Genomic DNA, 12,403 nt, shown 5'->3' on the forward strand with positions numbered 1-12,403 from the left:
GATTGACCCGCCGAGCCGGCAGTGCCGGACTTCTGCTTGCCTGCCCAGGGCTTCTTCTGGCTACCTTGGCCCTTGAAGGGCTTGCCCTTAGTTTGGTTCCGAAAGGCACGAAAGGACCCCTGAGTGGATCGAGAAGTAGAACCCCGCTTGCCACGATAGGACTTGTCTTTCGGGTTCTGGGGTAGCAAGGTGCTCTTGACCCCGTGACGCCTTTCACCAAGGTATCCAACGCCTCGCCAAAAAGGCGAGAACCAGCATAGGGAAAATCAGCTACTGTTTTCCGTGACGACTGGTCAGCCGACCAGCTCTTCAGCCAGATCAGGCGACGGTTAAGCACCGCAACACTAGACAGGAGTGCTACTAAAGGGGCCTCATTTAAGGCCGCATCACACAAATACATGACTCCTTGGTGAATTTGATCCACCATAGCTAGCCTGGCAGGTGGAACCGAATCAGACACGAGGTTGCACCTAAGCACCTTAGTCCAATCAGCCACCGCCTGAGCCACCAAGACGGACACGAAAGCAGGTTTGAGCAAGGAACCCGCCACCGTGTAGGAATGGCGGGCTAGAGACTCCAACCGTCCTTGGGATCCCGAAAAACCAGGGTCTCCTCAGTAGGAATCAAGGTAGCCTTGTTTAACATGGCTACAGTGTGATCCACCTGTGGAGGCACACACCATCGCGATTCCGTAGCCGGTGCCATGGGATAAAGTAATTTAAACCGACTAGGAACCAGGAAAGGACGTTTCAAAGTGTGCCACAGTTCATCAACAGTGTAATGAAACTCGGCGGGGCAGGGAAAAACCTGCGCCGACTTGCGGGTCCTGTGTGTCCCAAATGAGGACACAATGCCCGGAGGACTGGGCTCATCCTCCAAATGTAGTGTTTCCTTCACAGAAACAATCAATTCATCCATGGTCGCGCGTTCTTCAGGCGACCCCGGGGGAGAATCATCAACCCCCTCCACCTCCGCCTCCCCCTCAGACCCCAGCAGGTCTAAGGATGAGCGAGACCCTGAAAAGGGCACGCCCACAGCAGCAGCCATATCACCATCTGAATCAGAGGAGAGAGATAATCTGGGCCTCTTTCTAGCAGCACGTTCAGCCATCAGCACCTCCATTTTGGACACTAAGGACGCCACTACAGCGGCCAAATCAGGTATAACAGGGGCCACAGCAGGATTGGAGTCCGCCACCAGAGCTGGAGGGAATTTGTTGTCCTGAGAATCCATTGCCCAAGGTGAAAAATGACAGTGCAATAAAAAAGGGAACTGTCACTTTAACACCGCTGCGGAGTGCGCAGCCCACCGCTATGTGAACAGTGACAAAAGACCCCCAATAGGAGAAGAAAACTGAGCCAGAAATGACAAAACAGAAGGTTATGGAAGAGACAGTCTGCAGAGCCCACAGAGTGTTACCACCTAGGTCGCTGCTTCAGAGGAAAAGGAAGTGAGTTCAGAAGAGGCTGAACTATAAGCTGCAAGGGACTCAGGGAAAATGGCTGCCCATAGAACTGAATGGGAGACTTCGGGAAAATGGCCGCCGAACATGTGCGGAACGATCGTTCTGCCACACGCAAGATGGAGCCGGATGGCACCAAAACAGCATGTAATACAGCCCACAGTGAAGCCAACATGCTTGCCCAAAGTAAAGATGGCGGACCGCGCAGTTTTTTCCCCGCTGTGGCCGCCACACACATCGCCTGCACCCCCAGTGAAACACCTAAGTGACACAGGGAAGGGGGCTCCTACAAACGCACAGCACCATAGCGCAGTGTATGTACAAAAAGACCCCACAGGGATCACAAACAGGGAGGCCCACACCGGCACAGACATGGGGGATACACAGCAACACAGGACTGCCACCCCACACAGAGGCCCCACACAGAAGTACTTACCTGTACCAGATGGCGTGGGGAGCCTCTCATAAATGGAAAGCCGCTGTCCTCATCTGACAGGGAATGCCGTTAGCCAAGGACATTACACTGCAGTATCGCAGATGTGTCCAGTGAGGTAGCCACCTCACGGCTGCATCCCTGCTGCGAGCATTGGATGGGTCGTTCATAATGCCAGGACGAACCACGGCTGAACGCTCGATGGCGGGCTGGGGGTCCCTCTGACCCTCTGCCCTGGAGAACCAGGGCGGTCAGTCCGAATCCCAGCTCCGCATGAATCCATCTTCATCCGAAGAATCGACTAAACTAAAGCTGACAAAATAAACAGCTAGTAAATCAAAGAAAAAACTGACATTTTCAAAGAAAATCAAATGAAAAAGATTAGAAAGGCTGAGACTGTAGCCCCAGCACAGGGAAGCCTAACTACTCCTGACGCTAGGCAGAAAGAAAACTGAGTTGGGAGTGGTCATTGCAGGGGGGTATTGACCAGTGGGACAGCCCCTATGGGTGTTTATATGCAAATGCCTTTTGTTCTTTTGACTAAGTCTTATGCCTAGCTACTCCTGCGGAGCGGAAGTCAATACCCAATAGTGATGACTTAGAGGTGGCAGCGACTGTCGGAGGGTGTAAGAGAAAGATGCTTTTCCTACCCAAAGCTCTACAAATTCCCTGGGCTCCAGTACCCAGCACAGAACTTATAAAGATCAAGAGATGCTCCTCTTATGGTACTTTCTTAGTTTTTTTGTGATCTTGGAACATACTGCACATTTATTAAATCCCACCTACCCACACCTTAAACCCCACCCATCTTCACAGAAAGCCTATCTACTCTGGATATAAATTGACCACTTTCCCTCAGATATTTACCACCAGCAGAGCCTATATCGACCTGGAAATATACCCAGGTACAGTATGACTATCCAATGTCTTTCAGCCAGCGTCCATTTATCCCAGTCTAAGTCCATAGCCAGTGCTTAGACCTCTTAATTTCTTCCAAACCCCATCCCACCCCAATTTTGTATTCTTCATTTAGAATTATTTTTAAAATTCTATTTCTGCAGCCTTGAAACACAAAACACAATTTTCCCTGGGCTCACAGACCTTTCCCTTTAGCTGAGCATAGACAATAGATCTTTGACCCTGGAAGATGGCAGTGGGGACTTTGGACAGGACGATGGCTTCCACACTGGAAGGAAGGGTCCATGTGAGAGAAATGTCCTTCACAGTGGGCTGTAAGGAGCATTTGAGTGCCCGAAGAACCTAGAGAGTAAAGTAAAAAGAAACAGAAAAAAATAAGTAAATTAAAGTAGAAATTGGGCCACAAATAAGATAAAAATGAAAAACAGACTTTAATGCAATATTCACATTCAATTCTGAGATTTTCACACAGTACTTTTTTGTGCCACCAGATGTCCTCAGTCTGATAGCCAATATCATACAACCTACTTGCTTTGAACCCAGGTCTTCCTTAACTTTACGATCAAGGTTCGTCTTCCTGGTGGGGTGAACTGATCCTTCCTCACACTGTCCTCCTTCTCACTACCTGATTTGGATCTACCCTGAGTTCAAGGTGAGTCCTGCCTGTTCATTGTTTGCAGTCCTGACAAAACGAATCCAGGATTACGCAGGATCGAATGCTTTGTAATCATAATGCACTTCAAAGGCCTTTGTTCTTAGGCCAGCTGGCTTAGAAAAAACAGGGGCTTTGTTTTTGTAATTTTTATTTCATGTTGGGGTGCTCAAAGCGCAGCATAATTTTTGGTGAGTGACATAGTCGGGAGGACTAGGAGGCACGCCTGAGAGGACTGGGATGGAGCAGACTGAGATGCTTGCTGAGTCAGTCAGGAGGACTTTGGTGGCACGGGAAGTGGAAAGGGGCAGCTACAGCCAGGAGGGCTGGCAGTGCCGGGAAGAGGTGGTAGTGGGAGCAGTAGCCAATTTTGGTATACTATAGGGGCCCGCAAACCCTGCCTGCAAAGGGCATCTGCTTTGGGTCTGACTGAGCCAGTGTCAGATCCTTGCATCAGTGCTAGCTGGTCCTGGGAGTGATCGTCTGCAAGCAAGTGTATGTGCTGGAGGTTGAGAAGAGATTGTATATACCGGAGTGTATAATGTTAAGTCCCTACAAATGTCCTTCAATCAAGTCGGCATCCCATATGCAACCTTCCCCATCCAAGTTCAATTCCCCTAAATTAATTACAAAAAAAAAAAAAAAAGCAGCAAAGACTGCTTCTTGTCTCTGAGTGAATGGAAATTCATGTGCCTGGCTGTGCAGGGTGGTAGACTACCACTTTCACCAGCAGCCCCTACGGGGATAGCAATACACTGGTAAGGCCTATTATGCCTGATAGCTGCTGCTGGCCAATTTTACACTGCTGTATCCTCTGTGGAATCCTAATTCTGGTGGTAAATCCCCAGCCTGTGCTATTTTCCGCTAGTAAATTTGGGCCTATCCTGGCTATTTAACCACTTGCCCACCAGGCCTATTTCGGACACTTTTTGTTTACAAGTTAAAAGCAGTATTTTATCCTAGAAAACTACTTAGAACCCCCAAACATTATATATATTTTTTTTAGCAAAGACTCTGGAGAATAAAATGGCGGTCATTGCAATATTTTTTGTCACGCGGTATTTGCACAGCGGTCTTTAAAACGCCATTTTTTTTGAAAAATTTTGAAAAATCACATTTCACTGCATTTAAAAAATACTAAACAGTAAAGTTAGCCCATTTTTTTGTATATTGGGAAAGATGATGTCACGCCGAGTAAATAGATACCCAACATGTTACGGTTTAAAATTGCGCCCCCCCGTGGGATGGCGACAAACTACGGTCAATAGAGATCTCAATAGGCGATGCTTTAAATTTATTTAACGGTTACCAGTTTAGAGTTAGAGTGTAGCTCTTTTTTTTAAATTATTGCTCACGCTCTGGCGATCGCGGCGATACCTCACATGTGTGGTTTGAACAGCGATTTAATTTGCGGCTCGACTTCCGTATACGTTTTTTTTTGTGCGCGAGCTAACGGTGACGGGGGGGGGGGGCGGCTACATTTTTTTTTTTCCCATTTATTTTTTTATTTTTTTAACTTTATTACAGTTTTTTAAAAAAAAAAATCTGATCACTTTTATTGCTGTCACAAGCAATGTAAACATCCCTTGTGACAGCAATATGCAGTGACAGGTACACTTTATGGAGGGATCGAGGGTCTATAAGACCCTAGACCCCTCCACTACACTTCCCTGTATGCAAAACGCCAAAAACTGAGTTTTTGCATACAGCCGTTTTTCAAATTTGCCGCCTTTTGCAGCACAGTAACCCAGATGTGACGTCATGGACGCCGCCTCCGTGTTACGTCATCGGAGACCCGATCGAAGCCGTTTCCGGCATTCATCGGGACTCCATCCAGCCGGCGGACGTGTCGGCTGGGTGCTCGGGGCTCCCGGTGGGACGGGAGCCCCGGTAAAGCCACGGAAGGCGGCAGGAGGGGGGGGGATGTCCCCTCCCGCCCCCCGGGTAACGATCGAGCGGCTCCCGAGCCGCATCGGTCGGTACCGACGGAAAGCCAACCATCGGCTCTAAACCACGGTAACGGGATGATGCCTCTAGCTAGAGTCATCATCCCGGTATACCCCCGCAAACTTTACGGACGTCATATGACGTCCGCCCAGGGAGAAGTGGTTAAAGTTGTCCTACTGCTGGCCACTTTTACACCAATGTGTATTTTGTGGTCTCCTAATTCTTGTAGTAAAACACCTCAGTAAACTGTCCTTTTTTCTTGTCAATTTTAAAGCAAAGAAATACAGAAAGGATAAAAGCGTCCGAGAAAATGTTAAATATTGTAAAAAAAAAAAAAAAAAGTCATATAAAAACAGCCAACATGTTTTCAGGGGCAACACCACTCCCTCTTCAGCAGGGCTCAACACAGACTCAGTGAAATCAGTGACTTCACAGATCTATATTGGAACCAGTATTAAACTCTCCACTTGGTGCAACAACATGACAGAAGTTGCTGAGCTGCAATGTATAATTCTTAATGAGAGTTTGATAGAAATCAGCAGGACAGCTTTGCATCAGCAAGAACAGGGGCATCCTCAGAAAACTATTAGCCAATTTCTGTCTGTCAGTCACTGCGGGAGTTTTATGATCACAGCAATCCCCATACCAGCGACATTTTACATCACTAAGGGGTCCCTCGATGCCTGAAAAGGGGCCTGTTGGAATAATAAGAGGAACCCTACATTTGATATGCAATGAATCTTATTGGAGTGCTGCAGTTGTATGGAATCCAAGCTAATTTTAAAAGAAAAAAATTAATTCTACAGCCAAATAAGTGCTGCCAGTGTATGCTGTTGCTGAGACTGTCTGTGAAAATAAGGGGGAATCCGAGAAGATGAGGATTGGGACTGCTCTGTGCAAAGCTATTGCATGCAAAACTTTTGCACAGAGCAGGTAAGTATAACATGTTTGTTATTTTAAAGAAAAAAAAATATGTTTAGAATCACTTTAACCACTTAAGGACAAGGCCTATTTCTGACATTTGTTGTTTACAAGTTAAAATCAGTATTTTTTGCTAGAAAATTACTTGGAACCAACAAACATATTTTTTTTAGCAGAGACCTAGAGAATAAAATGGAGATCACTGCAATACTTTATGTCACACTGTATTTGCACAGCAGTCTTACGAACGCAATTTTTAAAAAAAGAAAATACACTTTTACACAAATACAATTTTTTCTATAATGTGAAAGATAATGTTGCGCTGAGTAAATAGATACCTAACATGTCATGCTTTAAAATTGCGCACACTCGTGGAATGGCGACAGACTTTGGTACTTAAAAATCTCCATAGGCGACGCTTTATACATTTTTATAGGTTACATGTTTAGAGTTTAAGAGGAGGTCCAGTGCTAGAATTATTGCTCTCACTCGAACAATCGCAGCAATACCTCACATGTGTGGTTTAACCTTCCTAGCGGTATTCCCGAGTGTGGCTCAGGGTTAAATTTCAGTGCCAAAAGCGGTAACCCCGAGCCACACTCGGGGTACCGCTATGAAGATCGCTGGATCCTGGTAGAGGGGTTACTTACCTTGTCACCAGGATCCAGCGATGTATCCCGGTGGTGTGTGGCGGCGGATCTTCCTCCCGATGCTCTGTGTGCCCCGGCTTCCGTCTCCTGAGACGTGACGCTCGCGGGGGGTGGAACGGGCAGCAAATTCAAATGTAAATCACACCAAACACACTGATACCATTCAAAATAAAATAAATTCACATTAGTTTGCCCCCAGTGCCCTTTCCTGCAGCTTTACTGTACTTTTTATGTATATATATATATATATATATATATATATATATATATACACAGTGCCTTGCGAAAGTATTCGGCCCCCTCGAACTTTTCAACCTTTTGCCAAATTTCAGGCTTCAAACATAAAGATATAAAACTGTATTTTTTTTGCGAAGAATCAACAACAAGTGGGACACAATCATGAAGTAGAACAAAATTTATTGGATATTTCTAACTTTGTTAACAAAAAAAAAACTGAAAAATTGGGCGTGCAAAATTATTCAGCCCCTTTACTTTCAGTGCAGCAAACTTCCTCCAGAAGTTCAGTGAGGATCTCTGAATGATTCAATGTTGACCTAAATGACTAATGATGATAAATAGAATCCACCTGTGTGTAATCAAGTCTCCGTATAAATGCACCTGCACTGTGATAGTCTCAGAGGTCCGTTTAAAGCGCAGAGAGCATCATGAAGAACAAGGAACACACCAGGCAGGTCTGAGATACTGTTGTGGAGAAGTTTAAAGCCGGATTTGGATACAAAAAGATTTCCCAAGCTCTAAACATCCCAAGGAGCACTGTGCAAGCGATAATATTGAAATGGAAGGAGTATCAGACCACTGCAAATCTATGAAGACCTGGCCGTCCCTCTAAACTTTCAGCTCATACAAGGAGAAGACTGATCAGAGATGCAGCCAAGAGGCCCATGATCACTCTGGATGAACTGCAGAGATCTACAGCTGAGGTGGGAGACTCTGTCCATAGGACAACAATCAGTCGTATACTGCACAAATCTGGCCTTTATGGAAGAGTGGCAAGAAGAAAGCCATTTCTTAAAGATATCCATAAAAAGTGTTGTTTAAAGTTTGCCACAAGTCACCTGGGAGACACACCAAACATGTGGAAGAATGTGCTCTGGTCAGATGAAACCAAAATCAAACTTTTTGGCAACAATGCAAAACGTTTTGTTTGACGTAAAAGCAACACAGCTCATCACCCTGAACACACCATCCCCACTGTCAAACATGGTGGTGGCAGCATCATGGTTTGGGCCTGCTTTTCTTCAGCAGGGACAGGGAAGATGGTTAAAATTGATGGGAAGATGGATGGAGCCAAATACAGGACCATTCTGGAAGAAAACCTGATGGAGTCTGCAAAAGACCTGAGACTGGGACGGAGGTTTGTCTTCCAACAAGACAATGATCCAAAACATAAAGCAAAATCTACAATGGAGTGGTTCACAAATAAACATATCCAGGTGTTAGAATGGCCAAGTCAAAGTCCAGACCTGAATCCAATCGAGAATCTGTGGAAAGAACTGAAAACTGCTGTTCACAAACGCTCTCCATCCAACCTCACTGAGCTCGAGTTGTTTTGCAAGGAGGAATGGGCAAAAATTTCAGTCTCTCGATGTGCAAAACTGATAGAGACATACCCCAAGTGACTTACAGCTGTAATTACAGCAAAAGGTGGCGCTACAAAGTATTAACTTAAGGGGGCTGAATAATTTTGCACACCCATTTTTTCAGTTTTTTATTTGGTAAAAAAGTTTGAAATATCCAATGAATTTCGTTCCACTTCATGATTGTGTCCCACTTGTTGTTGATTCTTCACAAAAAATTAAAGTTTTATATCTTTATGTTTGAAGCCTGAAATGTGGCAAAAGGTCGCAAAGTTCAAGGGGGCCGAATACTTTCGCAAGGCACTGTATATATATATATATATACACATACACACGTATACATACATACTTTCACTTATTTATAGTTTTTCATTATATTATAATTTATGATTTTGTGTTTCAAACTTTATCATACCCGAGATATTATAAAGAAGAACGCACAGTAAAAAACAAATCATATGTAAATAGTTGGTTTGGGCTGCTCATTCTTAAGAATTACATGCAAAATAATGGTACCGCTTTCAGCACCTAAAATTCGAAAGAATCATACCTCCAGGGAGGTTAAACGCTATTTACATATGTGGGCGTGACTTGTGTATGTGTTCGCTTCTCCGTGCGAGCTTATTTTATGTTTTGTTTTTTACACTTTTATTCCTATTACATGGAATGTAAACATCCCTTGTAATAATAAACAAAAAAAAAAAACAGGACAGGTCCTCTTTAATGTGAGATCCGGGGTCAAAAAGACCTCAGATCTCACATTTACACTTTAAAAAAAAAAAATGTCTTTTTTTTTCCCAAATAAAATTGGTCCTTTAAGTCCATTGGGCGGAAATTATGTTTGCCGTCGCTCTGGTCCTCCAAGGGCATAGAGTCCAGTGAGGGCCATCTTGCCCTCACTCGACTTCCTGCCCATCAGCACAGGGGATCGGATCATTTCCCCCACTACCGATGGCTCCGGTAAGCCGGGGAAACGACCAGGAAGCAGCGGGAGGGGGGGGGGGGGGGGAGGGGGTGGGCACCTCTCCTGCTGCCCATAAAACTGATGCCATGGAGCAGGGATCCTCAAACTATGGCCCTTCAGCTGTTGCAGAACTACGCATCCCACAAGGCATTGTAAAACTCTGACATTCACAGACATGACTAGGCATGATGGGAATTGTAGTTCCTGAACAACTGGAGGGCCATAGTTTGAAGACCCCTGCCATGGAGAATCTGTCGCTGTGACCACTTTTATGTTAAACCGGACCGCCCGCCGTGTAAAAAAATAGCGGGGTTGTGGCAGCTATCTTCTGCCATAACTTCAGTATTTAACGTCAAATAGCGTCATAAATACACAGTGGGCGGTCTGGAAGTGGTTAGGCTTTCAAGTTGTTCGTTTTCTGCATTTGGAAGATTTATTCTCTTTTTGTTCTAGAAGCATACACTGTATTTGCAGCTCTCCAGTATACTCTTACCTTGGGCTGCATGCGGTCTTTTCCAGTGATAAACTCAAAGGATCCACTTCCTGCCCGGGCCATGCCTTTAATAAGGGATGTGGAGGCTCCTTCACCAATCCCAAATGTAAAACACCTTTAAAGAGGGAAAGAAGTTTAATAAGTCCCTGTTATTGGCAGTACAGGACAATTACAAATTAAAGCGCTTTAGCATCAAGCCATTCTGATAAGCAAAGATTTGGCACTTCCTGATGGTCCTTATGTTTTCCTGTCCCTTTCTGCCTTTTGCACATTTCTATTGGCCAGTGAGGCAACCTATTATAGTGCTGGGCTAGTAGGCGAGTGTGTGTGTGCATCGATAAGGCTGAGCAGGGCCAGAGTGTGCCTGCCAGAATTGTCCTCTGTCTCGCCAGCAGGTGGCAGAATTCTCAGGCCCATTTTTAACAGGCAGGCGGTGCAGGATGATTGGACTCCATGTTACTATACTGAGAGGTAGGGTACAGTGGTCAGATTTTACCTAAATTGAAGGATGTAATATTTATAATTACCGGTGTTTCTTAGCATTTTTCTGAACTTCGTTAATCACTTGCTTTGTGTTTCCGACTTCTCCGTCTGTGAAGACAAAAAGCTGGAGAGAGGACAGAGAAGGGATTAGATACAACAGAATAAGGAAAACCTGAACAGATCACACTGGATCCAGCATGCTGCAAGTATTAACAGAGATAATAGAGCAACAGAGGTCTTCAACACACTTTAAATGCTTGCTGCCCAGTGTACATACGTTGTATAAAAATGGCTGCAGCAGTCGCGATTGGCTTTCCTGTAAAAGTGATCAGGACAGCTTTACAAACGCTTAATCGCTTTTACAGCATTTAGAAGGGGCTCTCCCCCACCATTGCCAGCCACCATTCCTGGGCTCTCTCATTCCACTGCAGAGTCCAAGTCCTCTGTCCCCTGATCTCTGTGACAAATGAAGCCAGAAGGGGAATGAGGATTTAATCAATTCTGGTTTTCAGAGTGGTCTTTCCTTAGCTGTATTGGCTGCTAATAAAACAGATTTGTGTTTGATCAGCTGTCTTGGAAAGCAAAAAGAGGCTATGAAGACTACTTGTCACTGCCCAGAGTTATCACAATGGGCATGTTCATCCCTTGTGATAGCAATAAAGTTAAATGAAAAAAAAGGAAAAATTTTAATAAAATAAATGAAAAAATATTACAAAAATTGAATCATCCCCATGCTCATGCACACATGCAAACGCTCATGTAGGTTAGACATCACTGTGAACATCAGAGTGAAAGCAATAATGCTAGCGCCATAGCTCAAGTTTAACCTTAAATCGATAACCTGTAAAGCAGGGATGGGCAACCTGCGGCCCTTCAGCTGTTGCAGGAGTCATGATTTTAATAATCAGTCTTGAAATGCCTCATGGGAAATGTAATTCTGCAACAGCTGGAGGGCCACAGCTTGGCCACCACTGCTGTAAAGGTTTTTTAAATCATTGCCTATTGAAAATTTTAGGTACTGTAGTATGTCGTCATTTCTGAGGCATATGCAATATTAATTTTTGACATGTTTGGTATCTATTTACCCGATGCAACTTTATCTTTCATATTTTACAAAAAAACAGGATATTATTATGTTGTGTTTGTGTGCACTAAAATTCATTCAAGGGCATCTTTTCACGAAAATTTGCATTTGATAAATGGCTGCGCAAATATCATGTCACATAAAAAAATTAAAACAACAGCCACCACTTTATTCTCCAGGGTCTCTTCTTTCAGAAAATTTATACATTTTGGGAGTTCTAAGTCATTTTCTGAAAAAAAAAAAAAAAAGCTGATTTTAATTTTAGCATGCATGTGAAAAATTAAGATGTTCCCCATGGTAGGCAAGCAGTTAAACTTTATTTTACTGTTTTGCCTTACAATATAAAATGTATACTGAAGTTATACTATGTGGCAGGGCGAGTCAATGCCACTAAGATGGCGATCCGAGCCAGGTTTTCTTGGAAGCACACTAATGATGCAGATGTGTGCTGCGTTCATCGTAGGCCCCTTTCACACGGGCGATCCGATCCGCCTGTCAGTTTTTTAGGTGGACCAGATCGGATGCTCCATGCATCCCTATGGGTCAGCGGGTGTCAGTAAAGACATCTCCGCTGACACCCGCTGCTATCCGATCCGATCTGTGAAATCCGGACGCATGGAAACCCTATTTTCCATCCGTCTTGAGGATGGGATTGGATGAGAACAGACAGGCGGTCTGTTCTCATTCAAACTCCCCATATAGGACAGCGGGGATCTAACAGCTCTGTCTCTGCACACAGAGCGGAGACGGAGCTGTCATCCACCTGCTCAGCGGGGATCGGCAAGTCGATCCCCCGTT

At 44.6% G+C, this 12,403-nt stretch overlaps 1 protein-coding gene across 1 annotated transcript in view; it reads right to left on the reverse strand.

Moving 5' to 3' along the window:
• LOC309550053 (von Willebrand factor A domain-containing protein 5A-like) overlaps positions 1–12,403 on the reverse strand; it is a 220,099-nt gene that overhangs the window by 107,216 nt on the left and 100,480 nt on the right. Inside the window, exons 9-11 of the mRNA XM_082250520.1 lie at positions 10,566–10,645; positions 10,039–10,153; positions 2,997–3,155 (exon numbers count right to left, since the gene is read on the reverse strand). Coding sequence (XP_082106646.1) covers positions 2,997–3,155; positions 10,039–10,153; positions 10,566–10,645 — 354 coding nt within the window. The remainder of the gene's footprint in view (positions 1–2,996; positions 3,156–10,038; positions 10,154–10,565; positions 10,646–12,403) is intronic.

This window comes from Pelophylax lessonae (genome assembly GCF_965119305.1).
Source record: "Pelophylax lessonae genome assembly, chromosome: 1".
NCBI lineage: Eukaryota > Metazoa > Chordata > Amphibia > Anura > Ranidae > Pelophylax > Pelophylax lessonae.